The sequence below is a fragment of the Strix uralensis genome, chromosome 3 (genome assembly GCF_047716275.1).
Source record: "Strix uralensis isolate ZFMK-TIS-50842 chromosome 3, bStrUra1, whole genome shotgun sequence".
Taxonomy (NCBI): Eukaryota; Metazoa; Chordata; class Aves; order Strigiformes; family Strigidae; genus Strix; species Strix uralensis.
The window spans coordinates 47367103-47392997 of record NC_133974.1 but is presented as its reverse complement, the minus strand read 5'-3'; the positions used below and the strand labels follow the sequence as shown (position 1 = coordinate 47392997).

The 25895-nt window shown below is 34.7% G+C and overlaps 1 protein-coding gene across 11 annotated transcripts in view; it reads left to right on the top strand.

Moving 5' to 3' along the window:
• The window catches only part of ASCC3 (activating signal cointegrator 1 complex subunit 3), a 288803-nt gene that overhangs the window by 49848 nt on the left and 213060 nt on the right, over positions 1 to 25895 (top strand). For all 11 annotated transcript variants that reach the window (XM_074862160.1, XM_074862161.1, XM_074862162.1 and 8 more), the window contains 4 exons: positions 1613 to 1733; positions 4417 to 4624; positions 5377 to 5518; positions 6093 to 6218. In XM_074862160.1, coding sequence (XP_074718261.1) covers positions 1613 to 1733; positions 4417 to 4624; positions 5377 to 5518; positions 6093 to 6218 — 597 coding nt within the window. The remainder of the gene's footprint in view (positions 1 to 1612; positions 1734 to 4416; positions 4625 to 5376; positions 5519 to 6092; positions 6219 to 25895) is intronic.

The window sequence follows — 25895 nt, the reverse complement described above, 5'->3', positions numbered from 1 at the left end:
CTTTTGTAATTCCTTCTATCCAAGTATAGAATTTTCTATTTGTCCACATTTATTGCTGCTTTTTTTTTTTTTTTGTCAGACTGCTTCTCCAATTTGCCATCACTGGTTACTCTAATGAAAGAAATACAACACTTTAAACGTTTCAGAGCTGTTATTTCATGGTCTTTGCAAAATCTGCCATCACTACTAATTTGCACAAACGTTGTGTTTTTCATAGAAACCCCGAGGGCCGGGAGTAACACTTTTTTTTTTCTTTTTTTAATTTTTAAATGACATCTTATATTATGAAGTACAGGTTGGCCTGAAAAGAGGTCATTGATCTGATGCCCTTGGCACTGTTCAAAATTTTGCAAATAGATAAAGAGGCAGCATAAAGTTATTTCAAGGTGTTCCCAGAGGGCAGTAGTCACAGACAGCCACAGAAAAACTCTCTGTTAAGGAGTTGGCAAATTAAATACAGGACAGTAAGAGACCTCTCTTTCCTTTTTATAGTTAGAACAGAAATACTTGGATCCTACAGTGCCGAAGTCTTACTCTTTTGTAGAACATCATATCAAAGTGCATCAAAACTTTTATTCTTACCTGATTCCTGAAGTTTTATGAATAATATTAGCAGCAAAGTTAAAGAACACTAAGGAGAAACTGCCCTGTTTTCCTTTTTTGGAAATTGAAAAAAATGGAGAAAAATTGTTTTAAGCAGTATTAGAAATCAAGAATGGCTTCTGATTAACTTACTGCTCTACTGTAATGCTTTGATTTTTGAGAAAATAATTATAGATAAGATGGACAGGGAAGTGCTTTTATTTTTTGGGTGGGGTTTTTTCCATTAAAAAACAGTATTACGTGGAAAAGGGAAATTTAAATAAGCAATTGTGTTTATCTAACCTGCTGCAAGAGAATCATCTGAGTAAGAGAATCATTGGGCCAAAATAGTGCTTATTTGTATGGAATTCTGTTCTGGTGTACATCACCTACATCATGTGTTTGAATTGCACACGCTCACACACACACAACATTATATGTGCAAGTAGTATAGACTGAAGTTGATATTAATCAACTTAATTGTTTCTTCAAATTACTGCTGTACTCTACATCTGATTTTTTTTTTTTTTTTTTGGTAGGACGTGACTGTGAAAATGCAGTAGGCTATATCTCTTGTTCACTGTAACAAGAATAACTTCCTATTTATCTGACTTTTATGAGAAAGCATTCATTCTCTTGATTTATCTGCTTAGATTGTGGAGGAATAATTTTGCAGCATAGATTATGTAAATAACCATAAAGAAAGAAACACAAAGTTTAGTCTCGAAAACAGTTAAATTCTGTGCAAGAATCTCTAAGAGAAATGGAGTTTTACTTAATAGACAAAAATTCACAGATATTGTGTATTTCTAGCTGAAAACTTCCTGTAATTTTCCCTTTTTGTAATAGAGAATCTGTTTGAATACTAGCAATGATACCTTTTGGGTTGAATTACGTGGAGTCGAAGTTCATTAATTTGTTTAAATCTATTGTCAACAGATATGCTGTTGCTAGGGATGGAAATATTGCAGTCCTATTCATAAATTTACATTAATTTGGATAATGACTTTTGACTTTGTTTTCTTTGTAGTTATTTGAACTGCTAGGCCCTGAAGGTTTTGAACTCATAGAGAAACTCCTGCAGAACAGATCTCTGATTCTGGAAAGATCTTTGACTTGTCCAAATGATAACAGGTTCCAGACTCTGCAAGGTAAGCAACCAGATAAAAAGTTTCCTAACTGTTCAGTTACATTTCAAACAACTCTACTGTCTATGTGTATTTAATAAGCAAGCAAAAAAAAAATAGGAGTGGAGTGGACCGTGGTCTGGTTATACAGAGGAAACAAATATAGATTGCATATATTTATTTACTTTTCAACTGACTATGGGCATGTGTAATTTTTAAATGTATTAACTGTTGCTCTTTTTCAATTTTAATGGATTACTCTGGAAATAAATTGATCATTGGTTATTCCTCATCTGCTTTCCTGCTTACTCTCTACTTCAGTACTATCATCAAACGTAGGTCTTGGGGAGAAAAAAGCACAGTAACAACCACTTTTGAAGAAAATAAAGTTAAGCTTAAGGATGGATAAGCAACAGGAAAAAGTGGAGGCCAGGTTTTATACTGGGGTTTTTGTTTTTATGAGATAAATTGCATGCACAGAGTAATTCTTTTAAAATCTGTTTTAAAAATTGCTGTTGAAAAACAAGTCTGACTTTCTCCTCTGACAAAAGTAAATCTGATTGCGAATAGGTTGTGATTTGGGATAAATCTTACATGTACATAGCACCATGCAGCCCACTGCATGTTCAGAGCATACAGAGTTAGAAAAATGTGAATAAAACTAGCAATGGTGGACTTACATATCCTCATGATAATTTTAAAATGCAAATAACCCTTTTTAATATGTTTATCTTAAATGTTATATAAGCAAGTGTTTAGAAGTTCCCCTCCTATTGTGCTGATGGTTAGTCTAAATTCATCAGAACAACTGTTAGTTTTATCTGTTCATGATTTCAAAGTGGAATGTCTTGCTATCAGTATAACAAGGTTTTGTCTCTTGGTGCTTTTTCCCTTGTCAAATAATCAAATAAAAAAAACCCAAACCATTCAGTCAAAACTGAACTATTATAGTTTTTGTCCTATGGGCAGATCTTAGTTACACAAATACTTTCTTTTCACTTAGCAGAAGCAGTATTTTGGAAGCTTTTATGAATTTATTCTTCATTATGGCATCAGTAAAAGCTATCTGGGTAATTTCTGCTAGAATGTGGAGGAAGAATATTTTCAGTGTTGTGCTTTTGAGACAATAGGAAGGCATTACTGACTGTATGCTTTTTTCAGTGATGAGAGAACCCTTCTTTGACTGTGGTAAAGTCATCAATGATATTTGATATGAGATTGAAGATGCTCTGTCCCAAGTTCAGTTTATTAATTTTAATAAGTCTTTTTTCTTTAAGTTGATCAAAGTGGTATTTCTAATGGGGTTTGAAGTTTTATCTTTCCAGAATTGCATTTGCGGAAGGGAATAATTTGTGTCTGCAGAAATTGAGTCAACTTTGAGTAATTTTTGTCTTGAGAAAGTAAGCACAAGTCAAGGAACTGTACATATACTGCATTTTTGTAGCATGCTGTACTATTCGACTATTTCTTATGTAATTTACTTCCATGGCAGTAAAGGTGATTGTTGTGCTTATCAGACAAATCAAGTAACAGTTCTTTGCTCTGGTGTGTTCAGTCTGAATTAAATTTAGTCAGGAAATTGCATCCATTGTCGCCCCCTTTCAATACAAGAAAGAGAGAGTTAAGGCTACACACATGATGGTATTAATGGGGACATTTTGACAGTTTATTAGATTTTTTTCAATGCTATTTAACAAGTTATAGTCACCTAATCCAGTATGCATGGTATGAGATGTAGGAGTTTCACTCTTACTGTAGGTGAAAACTAAGCGACACAAAATGTTCAAAACATCAGTCAAGTGGGTTATTTGATGAAAAGAAGTTTTCAAGTTTTCAGCTTCAGAGTTTAACTGCAAAAGTACATATGAAACATAATTGAATTAAGTATATAAAAGTCAAACATACGTAAACTAATAATGTTTGCAGAACTTTGAAAATAGAAGTTTAAAAGCACTGATATAGTTAAAACCGAAACAAATCTGCATTACATACAAACAACTTGGTTTTGTCTTCGGTTTTGGTCAGTAATGGCCTTGGAAGGGCAAATGTGACTGGGCTTTTTCAGGTTCCCTGCTCCCCTAGATTAATTGTTTACTGTAATTGCTCTGTGGTTCTAATTCACCTTGATTCAATCCTGCTGGTTATTCACATAAAGGGAAGGAGTCCTTGTGGTTGTATAGAATAGGATTTCATTCTCACTTGTTTAGGGAAATTACATTATGAGTATGCTTTCAATACAATCATGTTATCTAGTAAACATACACTGATTCTTAGGTGAAGAGGCTGTTTAAAAAAAATAGCCCGTTTAGTCTGTTCACACCATTCTGTTCATCAGTGTGTATATGTAAGAGGAGAGATAAATGGCATTTCCACTGTTGATGAAGTTATAAATATGGAAAAGTAAGAAAGTCCTTCCTCTTGCTGCTAAGCCCATCCTCTTGCTTTGGGATGAAGAATTTTGTTTGCTTAATAATGGTAACTTTAAACGTCCTAAATTTGGGACATGAGCTGGTACTTCTTTTAGATTTCTTGAAACCAACTGCTGCACAGTCATCTACATAAAGCTAAACTATCTTTAAACACACATGCCACCCCCCCAAAAAAACCCCAAAACCCAAACCTCAGAAAACAAACCTTTAGAAGAAAACTGGGGAAAACAGAGATGGAATCCAGTACTTAGAGATACATACCTGTTATCATATTGCAGAACAGTGCAAGAAGTTTATAGGAGAAAACACTAAGCCCAATTATGGTTGTCAAGTTACAATTCAGTCTGAACAAGAAAAGCTGTTAATGAAACAATATCGTCGTGAAGAAAAGCGACATGCCAGAAAAGAAAAACAAGCTGGGGAAGATGCAGAAGTTTCTGGAGAAGGACTAATGTTCTTTGATCCCAAAGAGCTGCGGATGCAAAGGTAATAAATACCAAGAGTTGAGAAATGCTGATGTTGTAATTACTACTTCAACATATCATAATAGCTTATTCTCTCTTATTTTGCTTTGGTGCTTAGGTGATTCTGACTTCAAGTCACGTTTTAATAAAAGTGTAGAATTTTTTTTAATATGAAAACCTAATTTTCAGGGAAAGAAAGCAGTGATCTGCTTAATGAGAATCATCTTGGTCACCTCTATGTGGGCTGGAGATGCATATTAGAGGGGTAGACTATCTTTCTTAGTTCCTGTACGCACACTACTTGCTTAAGATTTATTAAGTCTGTACTACATCTATCAGAACTATCTTTCTTTATTTCTTCTCAAGGTTAATGGGTAATATTTTCCATGTTGTCAGCTAAAGGTAGTGGGAGTAGTAGGGGAGGGTAAGGAGCAAATAAGCTGCTGTATTTCATATTGAGAAAAATATAGTGGGACTGGTATCTAACTGTGAATACATGTTGTTGTATTGCTCAAAAAGAGGCAAAACTGCATTTAGGAAATCCTTGCACTTATTGGATTGCACTTCTGATTTTTATCTAAACAGTGTGTTGTAAGGACTTGGTTTAACTGATGCCAGAGAATAACGCCGTAAAATTCCTTTGTTGATTATTTTATGAGGTGTTTTTTTCCTTAAATTTCCACAACTCTTGCTCTGATTTTAATATACCACATTCAGTTTTGTGATGGCTGCCTAAAATGGGCAGAATTATTGCAGTTATTTTTCTGCTCACAGAGAACTAGCACTTTTGAATGCTAGAAGTATGCCAGTCCTAGGCAGACAGAGAGAGATGGACTTCGAAAAAATTCATTATCCGCATGTTTATGATTCCCGAGCTGAAGCTATGAAAACATCAGCATTCATTGGGGGTGCAAAGGTACGTGTTTGTGCATGACCCTTCTTGAACAGTACATCTTTCCCAGTGAGTAATGTGCAGCGGGGTTCTGTGTTCCATTACGGATTCTCCTCCTTATCAGAGGCTAATGTATGAAGCAGTGCTTCTTTGCAGAGGGTTTTAAACACTTTCATGTATTCTGTTTTTATTTTGACTCTAGAAGAAATAATCTCATTCTCAACTAATACATTTTTTTTAATTTCTAGGGTCACTTAAATCATTAAAATACTATTTTTTCTCTTTCTATCTTTTGGAAACCATTGAATTGACTTTAACAAAACGAATCCTTTATGAAATTCTAGACTTAATGGCTTTTGAAATTCAATAAAATGAAGTTATCTTTTTTGTCTTTTTGGGACTATTTTCTGACTAGTAAAACTGATTATTTTCCATTTTAGGAGTTCAGTGCTATCTATAAAATGAATCAGTGAGAATTGCTTTTGTTTTTCATTTATTTTTTGAAGAAAAGTGACAAACCATTTTTCAAAGTGGGTTATATGTAATGACACTTTCTGGTTTCATACTTTCAATTAATTATCCTGTAATACTGTTTTAGGTGTTCTTACCAGAGGCAGTTCAGAGAGAAAACAACAAAATGTATGAAGAGGTGAAGATCCCCCATAGTGAACCAATGCCTATTGGTATTGAAGAGAAAATTGTTTATATTAAAGACTTAGATGAGGTGAGTAAACCATTTTAGAGATATCAAATTAGTTTTTACTTTGTATTACAAAAATCTAACTGAAAAAGGTTACCAATTAATACTGTGATATGTGATGTGTAAATGCAGCCAGTTAGTTTCTTCGCTACTGATTTGGAAGAGTATTCCTTTCATGATGACTCAGATTCAAGAAATTCCTGCTCTAAACTTCTTGTTCATGAGCTGCAATTCTCAATTCCTTTGGCATTACCTGTTCAGTTGTTTATGGTTTTGAGCTGTGATCTGAATCACTAAAATGAAAATAAAATATTATGGTGATTCTGTTCTGTTTCTGGAGACAACATGGAGAAGTGAACCCTAGCTTCTGTATCTTGACTTGTACAGGAGGTTGGCTTGTGACTGCACAGCAATATTTTGCAATCCATCAGCCTAGTCTTAGAGTAAGTACAATGCAATTGTGGTGGTATTGAGTTATGGTGTTATAGACTGTATGGGTGTAAAACCTGAAATAGTGCTTCGTTAGGCAGAAGGCAGAAAATCATTATTAGCAAAACTTTGATGATAGAAAATAGAGGGCAGAGAGGAAAAATGCAAGTAAAGCAAACATTTTAACTTTACTGATTTAAAATGGTGAAGCTGAGGTAAGGGAACTAAGTTTGTTGTTGGTATTTACAGTCTAGAACTTGCAGTACTCTTATCACGTGTACCTGCTCACTCCTCATTGTATATGTCAAATCTGTTGATGAATGGAAAGTTTGCTACTGATTTGAACAGGGACATAAAGAACAAACTGTATGTACATTTGATGAAGGTTTTATGTTTCTTAGCTCTTCAGCAGCATACAGCATGGAAAAATATTTCCCACTTTTTTCCCTGTGGGAAAACAGGAAATGAGAATATAAATCTAATACAGTTACCCAGAACACTTTATTGGGGTTCTGAGTAAAGATTATGTCTTACATAAAGATTTAGCTCTTTTAAAACAGAAGACGGTTTAATTTTAGAATCTGAATCTGTTCTTTTATGCTTGGGTGACAGTACGTAATATCATGTTTACAAAGTGAGTGACAGCTTAACTAGATAGAAAAGTTGAGCCACTGCAGCTATAAAATGCAACACTTTATATGACAATTTTCAGCATGACAGCTTTTTGCAATGAAATGTCTTTCTACTAAGCTGAATACCACCTACTAATCTGTAAACTTTTTGCAAGAAGTACCAATATTTCAATAGATATAACTTGTTTCAGAAAAAATATAGTTCAGAGAGAAAAATAAATATCTAAAAAAAATGGTTTGCAGATTTTTATACATGTAATGTTTAAAATAAATATTACAAAATGTATCGGTTATACAAATTTCACAAATAATTTGTCTCCTTTATAGATTGTGTATCGTCAAGAGGTACACTTTTCAGTTTTACAGTGAAATTCTGAAATAGAAGCAATCTTCTTCAGAACTTTACTCTTCCATATGTTTTTTATTACAGGATATCAACTAGGAGTGTTGATAGCAAATACAATTTTGAATGTTTGAACACCTATGTATTTAATTCCCACCCCCAGCTTTCATATCACTTTGCAACAAAAGATGACAAATTTATGAATAGTTTGAACACCTGCAGGACTTGTCAGATTCACATTTCCATTAGCGAGACTTATAGATTCGAATCTTGTTGAATAGCACCTTTTTCACAATGAGGTAAAGAGGCTGAAATTGCCAATGTATGTGGTGTTCAAGACATACCTGGTCAAGACATAAGTATCTTGGTTAGGGCAGAATTTTGTTTTGCTTTCTCTTTATGGCTGTTCTAGATCTCTTAAGCTCATAAAATCTTGGTTGGTGCTTAAAATTTTTGCCAATTAACTTTAGTCAATTTAGAGGGCACGAAGTTTTTCTGTCAATATGTTTTATTCTTTTTGGTGAACTAGTGTAAGCAAAAGCAGCAAATTTTTTTTAGCTTTCTACCTATCGTATCTAGGTGCTTTTAAGATAGCTCTCATATCTCTGTAAGATGTTTGCAGGATTATCAAAAATATAAACAGATGGACAAGAGGAGAGCTGACAGTAAAAGTAACTGTAGATGGTTCATAGCAGCATCTAAAGGCACATGAGGAAGTTGAGAGTTTTGCTACTATTGACTATTATGAGATGCCATTAGTGGTAGGGTTTTGATGTAAGACATTGAGTTAGTCTAAACATCTAGATTAAAGAACCCATTCTGTTTAACAAGTCAGTATGCATGCAACCCATAATAATAAAGATCCCCAGGGGAAAAAAGCACAGAACAACCAAACCGTCTGTTGTTGCTGTTACAAGGGTATTTATCATAGCTCTCCAAGCGCTTGCCGTTTTATGGAGAAAATCCTGATGGTTTTCAAAATTATAAATATTCTTCTTCCTTTTAGTTTATTCGTTTAGTTTTCATCTGTTCTTCATTTAAGCAGTTCCATTTCTGTTACACTTTGGTGGGTTTCTTGCTTTGCCGAGAGCCAGCTCTGGCTGTGTTTCCCTGCCTCAGGTACTAACATTTGTTAGTCCCAGTATTCAAAGAAACAAATACTTCGGATTTTCTAAGGTGTTTCTCCTTGTAAAATTATCTTTTTACATCCAGGAAATAGATCACTTTTGTACTTAATAAGAATAGTTTTACTGACTTACTTTCAGGCCTAAGTTCTTAAATTCTCATTTGCCACAGAGCCACTGTGAGGAGGAGAAGGTGAGGCAGGTTAGGAGCCCCGGGTGCTCAGTTCAGTGGGGATGGGTGTCCTCCCTCAACTCCTACAGCTGTAGGGTGTCAGCCTGCTGGGGAGAGGTCAGCTGTTACAAACTGCTGGTAACCTCTCCAGAGCTACTTTGCCTACATAATAATGATAAAAGACAGTGATCCCCTTTATTTGCGATATACTTTTTTGGGGATAACAGGCTCCGTTCTGTAAGGTCTAGCTTTCTTTTGCTTGCTGAGAGAAGCTGTGGCTAGATGGCAGAAGTAAAAATGGGTTCGCACTATAGAAGATTTTGACCTTTTCTAAACACCTGCCCTCTTTGAAACTTGAGGGACAGCTGTGGGACATACAGAACATTGCTTTAGGAACAGAGTACAGCAATTTTTGTACAATTAGAAGATTTCCTAGGTCTTCTGGACTCTTCTTCGCTTGGTAATTACCTTGCCCAAGTGTGAAGAGGCTAGGTAGTCAGAAGTATTGTACAGCTGACATCCTAGTTTCTTGTTTTGTAGAGGGAAGTGGTCTTCTACTTAGATTTGATGTATGGAAAGTTTTTTAATGGCTGGTGTAGATATGTTTTTAGGGGAAAGAAATTTATATGCCATTGATAATATAAAGAATCCTACATCTTGATTTGAAGATTTCCAGTGGTACCTTTGCTCATTCAAGGTTAAAAACCTGGACTGCATCAATTTTCCAAAAGGCTGAAAGGAAATAAACCTCACTATGAAGTGTGACCAATAAGAAGGAGCATGAGAAGAATAGTAGCAATACTGTGGTGGTTTGACCTTGGCTAAATGCCAGGTACGCACCAAGTTGCTCTATCACTTCCCCCCCCTTCCCCTTTTTTTTCTCAACAGGGCAAAGAGGGGAAAGAAAATAGGGAAAAAAAAAAAACAACCCTTGTGGGTAAAACAAAAGCAGTTTTAATATAAGCAAAGCGAAGCAAAGGTCCGCGCACGGAAGCAAAAAAAAAGAAAACAGATTTATTCTCTACTTCCCATTAACAGACGATGTCGGGCCTTCTCAGGAAGCAGGGCCCCAATATGCATAGTGGTTGCCTCGGAGGACCAAGGGTGACCTCACCCCCTTCCTCCTTTTTCCCAGCTTTATACTGAGCAGACGTCATATGGTCTGGAATATCCCTTTGGTCAGTTTGGGTCAGCTGTCCTGGTTGTGTCCCCTCCCAAGATCTTGCCCACCCCGTCCCACTGAGGGGGGGGGGAAATGTCAGAAAGAGCCTTGGTGCTGTGTAAGCACTACTCAGCAGTAGCCACAACACCAGTGTGCTATCAACACCCTGCCAGCTCCCAACATAAAACACAGCACCATGAGGGCTGCTACAGAGGAAAACCAATTCTGGCTCAGCCAGACCCAGTACAAATACAAAATAAAGTTATATCTTCACTAATTATTTGTATTGGTTACGTTGACAAGCGTGGGCCTGGGAATGTACAGACCGAGAAGCTGTGCTATATAATGGCGTGCATTTCACAGACGAAGCATGTTTAGAAAACGGAGATGGTAGTAGCATAAGTATTCAAATAGGCAGCAGAGGTGGCAATCAGTGGTAGTGCAGAGGCTGAAGAAAAGAAGTCTTCATAATTTAACTTAATATTCACATTACCTAGCAGGTAAAAATTCTGTTATTCAGCTACTAGTTTGCATTTGTGTCACCTCTATCTTCTAACAGACAAAGGAGCTTTACAAGGGAATCTGTGAGGTATAGACATAACATAGTACTGGTAATGAAACCAAATTGTCAAAAAGTTTAATTTACCTTTAATTTTCCTTTTAAAAGAGGAAAATAGGCTAGTTTGTATTCTTTCAAGAAATGTTTCACTTCCAACTGAGTATTAATGTGAGAGTTTTTTAAATATCATAGGATCTTCTCTTCTTAGTCTGTATGTTTTCATTTGCCGAAAACTAATTTTAAGGACTATTTCTCATGAGTTATGTGATTTTGATCATATTGTCAGCAGTTTGGGTGGAGTATTTGGCCGTATAACATGCGTATTGCAGAATACCCTATTAAATTTAATCTTCAAAGCTCTTAAGGTCAGAACTGAGTTAATGATAAGGAGTTCATATATATTTTGAACTGTTAGCCAAAAGTTAAACCTCTGGATCATGTAAACTGAAGTAATCTTTCATTTTAAATGTTTTTAAGTATTAGTTCAGATTACTTACATTTTTCTCATTTCCTTAAGTTGATGTAAACATAGGTTGAGAAGAGATGAGAGAAATGTATTCCTCTAAAGAACCACATTTTAACCGCATTTTAAACATGTATAGACTAATTGTTTTATTCGTTTCTTTTGTACAGACAGCAGTTTTGTCATTTTGTGTTATATGAACCAACACCAAAGGTAGCAGCAATGCCTTAAATTAGCACAAGCATTAAAATGAGGTTCTTATTTATAGGATTGGCAATGTAGTCAGGATGCATCTTCCGTTGCACTTCAGAATGAAGAAATAACACATTTCAGCTAGGTCTGGCACTATATTATCTGAAATCTTATGGCTAGTATTTTCAAGGTAAGTATTTAGTTTAGTTAGAGCCTCCTTGCAAAGGGTCAGAGCTTTTCTAAAGAGTTTAACTTTGTGATTAAGTAAATTATTCCACGGGCAGATTTTTCTAGTGTCATGGAATCAGTGCCTGGAAGAATACAGATGCTAAGATGAAACTCATGACAAAGATCCAAATTTTTGTAGCTACCATTCCTACCTAATCCCATTATGCACTGCAAATATGAGCTCAGGAGTGGCCAACCTTTCACAATTTATCAGCCGTAAAAGCATACCATACAATCTGTCATAAAACTGCTGGCATTGGCGCTCTCCTACTATCTCGTGTTCCTTTTTTTCTTTGTCACCCTTACCTTTCTACACTATGATCTGAACTGCTTCACCTCCTGCCACAGCCCAACCCAGCTGGATTATCTCATACTCTTTATTTCCTACCCCTGCTGAGTTGGGAGCAGGAGCTAGTGGTTTGAATGGAAGGTGCTGTGCTGCTGCTCGGGAACATCTCTGGCATTCAGTGGCAGAAGGGTGCACTGCATCCCACAGAAGGATTCACAAAGGGAAGGGTTCTTGTCGTGCTGCAAGGCAGCAAATCCCACCCCCAACTCAATTTGTAGATAATTATTATTCTTGGCATTTATTGTTATTTGGAGAGCTGTGTTTTCACCACAGTACAAGCACACATGGCTTATAAGCAGCTGGTTGGTCACACCAGTTTAGTCAGAAGTATATGGTACCACTACTTGCAAAAGTGGCATGCTAGCTAGTTTGTTTCAATAATGAGAATTTTAAAAATGGAGTAGGCACAAGCTTAGATTTAATAACTTTGGCTACTTGACATGCAGCTTGACCATTAGTGAAATATATTTTTGTACTTAGTATAAAGGTAGTTTTGCGCCAGCCTTTTTGCCAAATAAATGTACCTTTAAAGTCATAAACTCAGGTCAGGGAAAGTTCCTCTTCAAGGCTCTGAAAACAGGTTTTATCTAACAAATTGCTGTTGGTGAAAAATTACTTCATCTTTTTACCTAAAGTGGGTGTTCAGGGTAGGATTTATTTCTTTGTTTCACGTTATTTCAATTTCCTTTTACTAGCACTGCTTAATGGTCTAAATAAGAAATGGTTTCTTTCTCTCTGCATTATGTGAAGGAATTATTACAAAATCAATATTCCTTTTTTTCCTGTAATGTTTTCTTGTTTTTACAATCGTAAAAAGGTAAGTCTACTGAATAAAGTATGGATGTTTTTGCATAAATTACATTTTTCACATCCAGAATGTTGGACCATTTATTCCAAACTTGACCTTAGTGTATACTTCAGTTGCATATTTTCCAAACAGCAATTGATATTTGGACTGAATTGAATAATTTTGAAAAATATTTTAAATTTTATTGATATCTTGTAATTTAGCCAGTGAAGTATAGTAGAAAACTTCTCTGAGGAAAATTTACAAGTCCTGTAATCATTAGTCCCAACTTAAGGAAAAAAAACCATGTAGGTCAAGACACAATGTTTTTAATAGCTGGTAATGTATATTAGGAATTGCGGTCTGTCTTCATACTTCACGAGTGAGGGTCCAAAGAAGGTAGAATATGTGCAGTAACAGGTTAACAAGAATATTGGAGTTAAGACTCTACACTGATAAAACCTATGAGTTCTGGCTTAATTTTCTTAAGTATGTGAGTCAATGAGTATTTTATCATTATTTTCGAATTCCAGGTGCAGTATTTACAATTTCTGCATCAAATTGTTTGAATATCTAACTTAGCCTCAGCTGAGGCTTTTGTGCATTGTTTTGTTCAAATTGTCTGAATAAATACCGTTGCTTTGGCTGAAAACACATAAAAAGATGTGCTTCATGACAAAACAGTAGTTTATTATCGATCTTGTGTAAATTTATCATCTTTTCCATTAAGAAATTTTTATTAGAAATAGTTTATTAACTCTTCATCAGGAAGGTCTGTTGCTATGATGTGCAACCTGTAAAGTGGTATTCTGGTCTTAAAATTTACCTGTAATCTGATGTTGGAGAAATGCAAACATGTGCTCTGTTGCTGGCTACTAATTCACTGTTGGAAGACACTTGCTGTACTTGAATATAACTCACTGAATGTAATATTTTTAAAACAAGTGCCTCACTTGACTGCGGCTTTCCAGTTTTTAGATATCATTATATGATTTCCGGAATACTCAATAGGTCTTTTCCTTTCAGCAATAGAAAATATATTCCTATTGTGATAAATCTTTGGAAAGTATTTTGAAAAATATTCTTACTTTATTGATATAGCCTTTAATGCTACAGATGATACCATAGCATTTTTCTGGATTCATAAAACCTTTCTGTTAGTTTAAATGCTAATATTCTTTTGCCAGTAAAAAGTTCTTTTGTTCAACAGAATCACTGGTTTTATTGCATGGCAGATTATTAACCTGATTTATTTTGGGTAACACCTTTATAACAAAGTATCTAAATGATTTAAAGAGAGAAAGAGACTCGATATGGTAATATCAAATAGACTTGATATGGTAATTGAAATACAGGTACACTGCAGAGATAGCATGGCTTTACGAATGTTGTAGTACAACTTCAAATTAATTCCAGAATGAAATGTGAAAGTCTGAATTCCTTGATTTAACATGGCACATGGATGTCCCACCTCCAGTGAGGCAGAGTTTTTAGGAGCAAAGCTTGAGAGGATCAGGGATTTCAACTACCCTCCAATAGCCATGAGTTTGAGAAGTTGAAAACTAACACCAAAAGGGAAGATTTGGAATGAAGTAGGCAAATAATAAAAAAATATATATGTAATCAGGAAATACTTTACAGATGGATAATTATGTCCAATAATCTGAGATTATAATTCTAAACACAGTTTCACCTGTATCTACTTTCTGCTGAAGTTAGAGTGGTTTTGCATCTCTGAAGTCTGTATCAAAATATATAAAGTACATTTCCTAGAGCATCAGAGTTTATGCTAGTGCTGAAATGAAAGAGAAAAGAATTAACTATCTCAGAAGAGATATACTGAGGCTAAAGATTTTATTTTTTAAAGTAGCAATAGTAAAATGCAAAAAGAAAGGGTAGTGCATCAGGGATAGTGATATCAAGGCTGTTCTAAAAATAAGTAAGCAAAAAATAGAGACTGACATTTTGTTTTCTGACAAAACCCATAATACAACTTTTTTTCCCAAGATACACATCCCAGGTGTGTGCTAGCTCTTAAGAGCTGAAGACAATATTGGATATGTTCATCTCTTAGCCATTTCATGGGTTTCCTCCAGAGCATTTTATTTTGTAACTGGTACAGTTATTTTAAAATAACATTTTGAAATGCAGTGACCTGGCAATAAGGATTGTGGTAAACCCTCAGCATTTGAAAACTGTGATTTCTGACTCAGCAAAAACATGCATTTGGCACTATTATAGTCTTTGAGAGGACCTGTCTCTTACCACAGGAAGAGGAATTGAAACTATTTTCCCTGAAACATCTCTGCATTAGGCAGGTATGACATAAGTCTTTGCCTTAATCCATGATGCTTCTTCCATTCTCAAAGACATAAAAAAGACAGTAATACATAAATTTTATATCTTAAATATATTTATAAAATAATATATATACACACAAGTATACAACACATTTATGGGGGGTGTGTGTGTATATATATGTTTCCTACTAATGCAGAGTTGATTTTGAAAGTAACAGATGCTTTTTAACAGACTTATCACCACTGTTTTATATAACCTCCCCTAAGCCTCCCTCAGCTTGACAGATTTTTGCTTCTTTATTTTTAAAAAGAAAAAAAGATCTGTATGCAAAAATGATAGTCAAGCCGATCTATGTCCCTTATACAAATGTATGTAGGATGCAAAAAGGAGAGGAAGTTGATGAATAATTGGAGAGAGACAAGAACCAAATCTCATGTCAGATTTTATGAAAAGCAAAAAGCAGCTTTCACTGAGCAGCAGCCCATACGTACTGAAACAATCTGTGTCAATCCACCGTTGTAGAAGTAATGCTATAGTTCACCTCTTTTGGGATGGAGAGGAATGAAGGTAGAGGAAGCAAATACATCATGCTGCTCATGAGTTTTAGAGCTAGGCGTTATATAACTGCTCACATCTAAGCCTGTATTTGCTCAAACTATGTCCTCCTTGGCCTATTCATATGTGACTTTCATTTTTGGTATGATGTTATGGATCGAGTCACTGTAATGTGATCTTTTAAAAGCAGATTATTTTTATAGAAATTGGAAAAATATTCACCAGAGAAGTATAATGAAAACAGGCTTTCATTATTGTCCCATAAGAATGGGGAAGTAATGCAGATACTTTCTTAAAATTTTGGGTTACCAGGATTATTGGAGAAATTCATAGATAACCACTTGCACCCACGTTTTCAGATTGTACATTTCCCTGATTTAAAAAAACAACCAACACAACAACTTGTAATGTATCCTTTTTCTTACTCCAGAATAGTGTTCTCTGTCTACCTCTGTCATAAACTCATCTTTTGGTAGGGGTCACAGCAGGTTTGTTTGTTTTGGTTTGACACTGGGCAACTTTGATTCTTTTAGAATCAGATGCAATAAAGGTTTCCTTTGCAGTATGTGCTGTTTTAGCTCATCTACACAGATTTTTCAGATGACTTTTCTCAAAGGTGAAAAATTATCCTTTTCTTTTTGGCCAGTTGGTTTCTCCTTGCTATTCAGCTATAACCTAATGCCTTTCCCTGTCTTATAGTGTCTCAAAATTGGCTGCTTAAAATATGACCTGATTATTTGTTCCTTACACTGCCTTTGTCCTAGTGTCATGTGAAGTTTAGTTGAAGACATTTTGTAGTCTTGTGCTTTTATTCTTTTTAAGATTATCAAGGCTTTTGTCTTTTTTTCTTTAAACATCAGTTTCTAAACACTATTAGGATAGTATATTGTATAATATATTATAGCTTTATTTTTGGTGTTGGCTTATCTTAACATACTCATATAAGATCCTTTTAACATCTTAGAAGTTTGACAGTTGTGTTACATGAACAAGCCACTTTTAAGACACTGGAGATGTTGAGGGTGTCAAGGATGCTATGAAAAACTGATAAATATGCTCTTTGTTGTGTCAGTCTGGGTTGTGTTTTTACACACATTTTTATTTTCAAAAGCTTGATATTAATGAAAACATTCACAAAAACCACTGATAAATGTAGATACAGCAAGCAAAAATCATTGTGAAGATAAAATAATATTTTCAAATGTCCTTTCATTAGTGAAGTTGTAATTGAAACTTAAACAGATCTTCTCATTTATAAGTACTCTGCTTATTCTAAGTACTAGTAATGGGCAACTTTTTTTATTGAAGAGACCTGTAAAATCTGAGTTACCTCTTCTTGGGCAGTATAAGTTTGAAGACAAGAAAAATTAATCGACAATATGGGTCAAAGTCTAATAGAATATCTGTACTGGTGAATATAGAGAACTTAATTTTTTTTAGTCTGTTATTTAAACTAGCATGGCTGTGATGATATACTAAGCAAAAATTGCTGAAAAATATTTAGTAGATACTGTCATGGGAGATTTGCATATTCTTACAGTTATTTGGGATTTTGTTCGCTCCTTTTCATGCAAATAGTAAATATGAATAGGGAAATGCATTTTTTAATATTAACATGAGGTAACATTGACTGCATCTGATTTGAATAAAACGTTAAGCCTGTTTCATTTTATACACAGCTGCCAAGTGTGTGTATATTGTGTAGTGCTGCCTCTGAAATGGTTGAAAATCTGATGGGAACACTTACAAAGGCAAACCAGTAAAGGGCACCAGCTGCTGAAAAGCACCTGCTGAGCCACTGTGGGAGTAGATGCATCTGCCTGTAGCTAGAAGTAATCTAACAAAGTACCTGCTTTTACCTGTCAGGATTTTAATTTGTGTAAAGATTCAACCAGTGAAACTAATTCCAAATACTTAAAGAAAAGAAAAAAAAAATCTGGGGTGTTTTCTTGTGCAAAAGAGCACCACTTCTGAGCAGTAGGAATCTGTGAAAGTTTCTCATTCTCATAACTATTTTATATATTTTTGTTTTAATAAAAACAAACCCAGATATGGCAGCCAAAAATCTCGGCTACACTGTGCATAGTGTCTTACTAAAAGATGCAGTCAGTATGGGAGAGATTATGCTACTGAAGACCAGGTTTACAGTTTTTGTTTGACTTAGTTTGAGAGATATCTCGGGGTTTTGTGAGATTGTTTATTTTTTCATTGCAGCGTATTTGATTTGTTACGCACACGAAAATACATTTTACAATCAGAAGTCATTAGACATATTTCCCAAATATTTTTTAAAACTGTTGTACTTTTTGTCTTTTGATACTTGTTGTTCCCAGACATTGGTGACCTTACCACACAAAGTTATCATCCCTCAGCTACCTTTTATTTTCCTATGGTAGATCAGGTAGAAAAAACTTCTGTGAATGCTGCTGGTTTAGTTGGGATTTGGGAGAATGAAGTAGCTGTGTTCGTGTAGAAAAAAAAGACTAATTGTTCTTGTTTTCTTCCCTTGTAAAATTTAGGAAAAAGTCATTTAACATCTGTATTGTAAAACAGTACTGCCTTCTTGGTTAGCGGTAGTGTGAAATTAACTGAAATAGAAATTAACTGAAATAGAGAAGAAAATTGAGTTGTAGAAGGATTATGACAGCAATTGTTATTCCTCTGGGAATATTCGTCTGTTTGCCATCCTTTCATTTTTACTTGATGTGTTAAAATTATTAATAGTTTCAACTGTAATTACCCTTCAGAGTACTCTGTTAGTTTTTCTGGGGTTTGTTAGGTATTATAAGGAAGAAATAGTTTATGTCATATGTTAAGGGCAAGCTAAAGTAAATAGTTTGAAAACATTATCCTGAAGTGGCTTCTGTGTTAACAAATTAAGTATTTGTTTCTACATGAATAGTTAGAACTGATGCCTTTGGGTGCATAAAATAGTATCAAATTAATTAGGGTTTATTTAAAAATAAAAATACTGAAAGATATTTTAAAATTACATAATATGAAGTGCTGTTACCCTGCTCTGAAAGACAGGTTTAAATTTGCTTTCAAGGGAAGTCAATATTTAGGCTCCAAATTGTGATGTTCAACTGACTGTAAATTGAGTGACTTTTATTTATGTATTAAATTTTGTAGAGTAAAACCAATGGTCAGTAAAAATCCAAGAAGTATTTCAGGTAGACATGTTCTGCCACAGTGCAGCTGCATGTAGCTCAAAGAAATCCAGCTTTTTTTTCCTCTTGTACTTAATCACTGTAATATTTGAAATTCAATTATATTTACCTGGTGACTTTGCAGCTGTTATGTTTGCTGACCTCTTTAAATGATCATAATAAGTGAAATATTTAAATTGAGGAAGCAACTTGTTAAATGTTCATTTTTCATTCTTTAGGGAGGTACCTCTGTGTCATTGACTGAATATAGATAATTTTTCGTATAAAGCACATGCAGAGATCTGTAAAGTTTTTAATGAAAGCAACTCAAAAGTCGTTTTAGTCATTTTGATAATTAAGACAGGAGACTGAATAATGTGCATCTGCTGCGTCCTATTTAGAGAATAGCCATTTCTCAATGGAATTTCATAGTACGAGTGTGGAAGAAGAATGCAGCAGTCTGCTTCACTTTGATAGCATACCTGAAGGCAAGCTTTCGTTCTTAGGAGTAATTGGTCTTCAATTTAAAGAAAAATACAGGATAGTAGTTTAAATTCTAATTAAAATTATACTCAAGACCCAAATTGGTTTTTATTTTTAAGAAATTAATCTCAAAGTGAGAATTTTCAAAGATGAGGGAATTCTGATACGCTGTAACATTTAAAAGATTAACTCTCACTGAAAATTTTTAAACAAGTTATACTTTGTCTGATTTTAATGTTTGTCTTTAATTAGCACAAGTTTCAGTACTCTCCTTGAGACATGAATATCTTATGTAGGATAAGAATGTCCTAGGTCTTTCAGTAATAGAAATGGGACTGACATTGTCCATCAAGGGATTCAGTTAGAAATCACCAAATAGTTTTAAATGTTTTTAAAAGGTTTTCAGATAGATGAAGTACGTGACTAAAAGATTGACTTTATATCTGAGAGGCTATTCATTTTAGACTTGGAGTTTCCATTAACTTCAAGATCACACAGTAACTGCTAATATAGTGGAAGTTTTAAAATTCTCGGACAGGTAGTTGTTTGAGTCTGTAGAACAGGGAGCAACAAGTAACATGAAGTCTTTTAAAGCGGGAAATAGATTTTGTGTGTGTGTTTTGTATCTTATTCTAACAAAATACTTTTTCTGAATTCTAACTGGAAAATTGGAATTATCCTACCACTTAATTTTTCAGTTAGAATATTGGAACTGAACACATCAGGTAAGAGTGGAGTTATTTTTTCTTTTCATATGAACAAATAGGTGTGCTTTGTATAATAATAATAATAGTAGAAACCATTTCTTTCATCTGTAGTGCATAGGAAATTAATCTGGAGAAGGGGAATAGGAACTTTTCATTGGCAGGAAACAATGTACAGAGGAAGAAGATTATATTTAGCCATTCATAGGAATTACTTATCACTGAACATATAATGAAGGAAACTTCTGTGCAAATATTCCCTCTTCTCTGCTTTTGTTCCCTGAATCTGAAAAGGATGGCGATTTTTTGAGTCATCTGAGACTATGTAAGAGTTAATTTCCTGTGTTCCTAATTCTTCTTACCCTTGCTTTTGATACATATGGACGTTTGTCCTTCTGGACCTCTAAGCATGAGACTGTCTCTCTGCCATGCTTACTCCTTAGATGGAGACTTCTTGGCTTGTTGTCAGATGTATCTTTAAGCTAAATAAGGATGCCTCTCTCAGGTTTTGCATCAGTAATTTGCCTACATCAGAACAAATAAAGACTGTTTTGCATATCAATAGCTACTATAGTAGCAAAACAAAAAGTCTGGTCCAGTTGTAACCTGCAGCATGTATCCTTTTCAAAGTAGGTGTGAAAGCTCTGATAAATCTGTAGTGCTATTTGTTAAGCAAGAACTATCTTCTTCATCAGCTTTTCAGTTTTTGTGATTCTGTAGTCTTCAGTGTCTTAATTTTCCATTAATCTAAATCCTGAGAATTGCTGAATGGAAATGGCCAGATGCAGCCCCGTAGAAAGTTTTCTCTTTATCTTGACCCATACCTCAATCATTCACATAAGTCTGTGTGCTATGGGAGGGCCTAGACTTTGATCCCTTTTGTCTGATGTCTGTTTCTTCCTCATGGTCATAATTTTTCAGGTTTGGCCAAAAACTATCTACTATTTTCTGTCAGTACTCTCCATCCCTACTAGATTTTCCAATTAGCTGTCTAGGCTAGTTGCAGTAACCACACCTTTTTTGAGATTAATATTAGATATCTGTTGATATGGTGCGGTTGTTTCAAAATTATGAGAGCTAGTTCAGAAATGGCAATTCATGCAATAATTCAGCTTTCAAAAATTACTTTGTGTGTACTTTCGTATCATGTCATAACCTCTTTATTTGGGAAAAGTTAGCTAAAACTTATATATTGGTTTCATAAAAGAGCTTCGGTTTTTATGTTGCGTGTTAGTAGAGTAACTTTATTCTCACCAATGGCTAGAATTTATGTAATTCCTTTCATGATGCAGTTGTTATCTTTCTTTCTTATTTGTTGGGTTTCTCCCTTTGTCTTGCAGTGTCTGTATTCTAGAAAAGGGTTTTCTGTATTAACTCTTTGATTGCAGTTACTTTTGAGACAGTGTGCCTCTAACAGTGATTTTTTTTTTTTTCTTCTTTCCTTTTAGAGACACACTGTGTTTTCCCAGGGGAATAAATTAACAGAGCAATATTCCATCAGCAGAACTAGGAGTCTGTTTTAGTTGTATATAAGTGTAAGGAATTATGAGGGTATTCTCTGAATGGAAAAAACCCCAAACCTGTAGAATAGGCTGTGGCATATAAACCTCAGTTTCCTCATTGTTCCATCTAGAAAAGTCAGTGAGATGGTGGTAGTCAATGTGCAGCAGTACAGGAGGAACCTTGCTGTTAAGGGTAACAACATTTTAAATGTTTTAAACTTCATGGATATTTTTGTATTTCACTCTTCCATGCTCTTAGCTTTGTATAGCATAAGTTATTTTAAAATTTTAAAGGAAAGAAACCCTCTTTATTTGATACTGTTAATATGGATGAAATGTGAATAAATTAAACTCAAATCCTTCTATCCTCATAAAATTTTAATGTCCGATACTCGAAAATGCCACAACTGTTGCCAGTTTTCCTTTTGCTATTTTCCTACTAGCTGCATTACTTCAAGGTAATTTTTGTGTGTAATTCACAAATGGCATCAGAAAGCTCTAAGAGGAGGCTGTGTTCTGATATCCATTTCATTGATATAATCTGGAATAATTCTCTTGACATCAGATATTTTTGAGTTTACAATAGTGTCACTGAAATCAGAATATCACCTGTGTGTCTGTTTGGATGCCAAAATTTATGTACATTTGCTGTACTGTAGAAATAGTTGCTTTTATGGAAAAATCTGAAACACTTTGTTATCCATTTCCTCAAATCAAATCACCAGAGGGTATAATCATTCTGTCTATAATCTTTTGTCATAACTAGGCTGAGGAACACAACAGTTCTCCCAGTGAGGGGAGGAGATTCCCCAAGCTTTTTAAGTGTTTTAGCTCAGAGCAGTGAAAGCCTTGGAACTATGATGCTTTCCTGTCACTTCTGATGTAGTGAAAACTCAATAACCGGAGTTATTAAGCAGGTATTCCTTTATTACGGCACCCTGTGTGTGTGGGATCTCTCCTCCTAACGCACACACACACAAGAATTAAAAGTCCTCAGGCTATATAGGCAGAATACATACATATGCATAAGTTTTCCAAGAAAAGGCCGGAGCATTCAAATGATTTCCCAGAAATCGTTTACGTGGTTCCTGCCCCAACCGCACATGCTCTGTAAAATGTGGTGGTGGTCGTTGGGTGTTCTCTGGTGATCGTTTGATGAAGGCTCGAAGTCTTCCTTGCTGGTAAACTTCTGACCTTTTGCTAGTTTCTGCTGAGCTGTGTGCTTCAGGTCAGAAATGGTCTCTGTATAATCCCATTGTCTTCTAGGGAGGCTGTATCTCCCTTATCTTTGAGGACCTGCTGTTTTTATTAGTTTTCTGCAGCTAGGTGGGCAAAAGGCTCAGTCTTCATGGTACGCATTAGTTATTAACTTTTTCCCCTCATCATTTCCATCAAACTGATTTTGGGTCTATACATGCAGAAGTCTTTGGTTTTAATCTATATGTTGAACCAAAGAGTATTTCTCAATATTGTATCTTTAATGCAACCATAAGTGGTTGAATAATTCAGAAATCTATAGAAAAAGTCTGACTGCTGCAGTTGTTTGTATAGTGTAGCTCATCAAGAGAATAGTTAAGATAATGTTGGTGGCAATGTGTCTATAGACTTAAAAGGAATTTTGTTGAAATTACTTCAGGCAATATTAGCTCTTAGCTGTCATATATGAACTTAAATATTTTCCCTAAAAATGCTTGCTTTTGAATAGATCTCTCTTCTTTGTTCATGAGAGCAGACGGTAGGACTGATGATTTTAAAAAACAAAAAATAACAAAACATCAGACACAGAGTTTTTTTATTCTTTGATTTATTTTTTTTCTTACTGGCTGTTTTTTTCAAGGAGTTCTTATGTTACCATAGTTAGTAGGAAACTAATATAGTACTAGACTTTGCTGCAATTCATTTTTTAATGGAACTGTTCTGGACTTCCTCTGGATGGAGACTGGTTCTTCTCTAATGAAAATTTGTTTGTTGAAGAACACTCACTGTTATGAGCTGTCCAGAATTTTCACATTTCCGAGAACTGAATAACTGTCAGAAAACTAACAGTTTCAGTATCTTGTAAAAAATGAAGTCTGAAAGTCTGGAGGGGAAATGTTTAATCAGGATTTAAAAGCAGCTTTACAAATAAAGTAAAGCCATAATAATTTTCATAGTTTGTGTGCTGTGATAGTTTTAAGCAGAGGTAATCCTTTCACATATAATAAAGATTTTTTTAAATTTTTTCTTTTCCCTGAGGATACTTTTTTATTCCTGTGAACTCTTTGTCAGAATCTAGGAAAATTTTGCAGTGTTTGTTTTGAGTTTAATTACACTAATATAACTTGAAATTAGGAAAATTTCCCTGGTTTCTGATGGCTATTGCTACTTGAATACCCATTGCATTAACCAGTGAATGTGGTGATAATTTTAAAAATTAAGACTCCGTAGTTTTCTAAAAGATGATGTTTAATTTAAATCAAAAACATATTCAGGAAAGTCTCATGGGCTGTGATTCTGTGTTCTATAGGATGTCAGAGTATAATTTTACCCTTGTGGTTCATTATCTGTCATTTCTAGGAATTTCTTCTGGCTTCTTAATCTAATTAAGGGACCTCACATCTTTCATGTGAAGAAAGGCTGAGAGAGCTGAAGAAGAGGGGGCCCAGGGGGAATCTTACAAGTGTATATAAATTCCTGATGTGAGAATGATTAACAAAGGGGAAGCCAGAATTTCCTCAGTGGTGCCCGGTGACAACAACAGAGGCAATGGGCACAAATTAAAACACATGAAATTTCATCTGAACACAGGAAGGTAATTTTTTACTGTGAGGTGGTTAAAGGCTGGTACACCTTGCCCAGAGAGGTTGTGGAGTTTCCATCCATGGCGATATTTAAAACCCAGCTACACAATCCTGGTCCACCTGATGTAGGTGATCCTGCTTTGAGCAGGGAGGTTGGACTAGATGACCTCCAGTCTAAATGATTCTGTAATTACCACTGATAGTGACATGGATTGCCATACCATACAAGAATTGCTTTTAGTTCTAGTCTAGTCACTTGTAGTACGTACAGGTTTGAAACCTGCTGCTGCTTCTCTGGTGCCTGTTGTTACTTGCATTTGTCTAACGTGTTTTACTCTAAGCTTCCTTTATAGCACATAACTCTTCAGGTACTACACTTTGGATGAGACATAATTTACACTTACTTCAAGAAATTGTAATGCTGATTATGGCCCAAAGCCAATCCTAAATTCTATTTGGTACGCTTGTATAGTTTTCATATCTTTGTGTAGGCTACTTGTTCCTACAAAAATTGTCCCCCTAAGTCCAATGAAATCTCACTGATATGATTTGGTGCTAAATGGAGCAGATCCAAACATCATGCAGTTTTTCTTTTACATGTTATGAGCCTTTGCTTAAAAGGTATGTACGCACTTTGAAAGCCAACATTTCAGTCTTTGGGGCAGGTAGGAAATTATATCCTCAAATAGTACTCCTAAGATCATGTAAAATTAATTTTACCTTTATAGTATTTATGTAGTTATATTTTTATTTATTATTGCTCCTAAATCTCATGAGCTAAAACCCCCATGAAAGTAGCAGAATATGGAAAGTATCATCAGGAGAGGGAGGCTGTGGAAGTCCCCAGGTACAACATTTTTTATTTCTAAGTGTACCTTCAATAATAAAATAGGATTTACGCTGGCACAAAAGTGCTTTAAGTGTATACATGCATAATTAGAAAGCAGGGAGGCTACTAAATATTCGTAATTTGGAGGGATAGTGGGAATCTATTTATTAAAATGTGTATGTGTATATACATATAAATACATGTGTGTATATAAATAAATGTGTGTATAAGTGTGTATGCATAGATATGTGTTTTAACCAATGCTGTTGGTTAAAACACATACATTGGTTAAAACAACATACAGCAAACAGGAAAGATGACCTACAGATTATTTATATGTCAGGACGAGGGATATCTGAACTTCATTTCCTGAATTTCATGGATTTTCTGTAAATTAGTTAAGTAGTCATGCTATTACCAGTTAGATCAATTATCTTTTTAACTGAAAGTGCAACAGAACAAGTGACTGCAGAATGGGATTTGTTGTGCCTGAAATATATAAGGTACTCTGATTAAAATAGATCTACATAAAATTAAGTCAATGAGTAGGGAAAATGCTAGAAGTTTAAACTTGGTTTATGAGTGCCATGGGTTATGATAAATGGGTAGCAATCATAGTATTTTGTTATTGTACAACAGAAGAAGTCATCATTATAGAACATTTATTTTAGGTGGTTTTATGCTGTGGAAATTAGTACAGATTACTAACATTTCTTTATTTCAGACCATGAGAAAATTTGTCTAGTATTACATGAAAACTAGAAAAATGACTCATTCATGAATATTACTTTAATGTTTTGTCCTATTTTTAAATTGCTGTTAGAGCACCAACACACAAATATCTTTTTAATGAAATGACTAATTTAGAATATCTTCATTAGGTGTAATCTCATTTACTCATGAAAGCATTAATTGTAATAGTAAATTCCTTACTGAAATAAAAATAAAGGTTTTATAC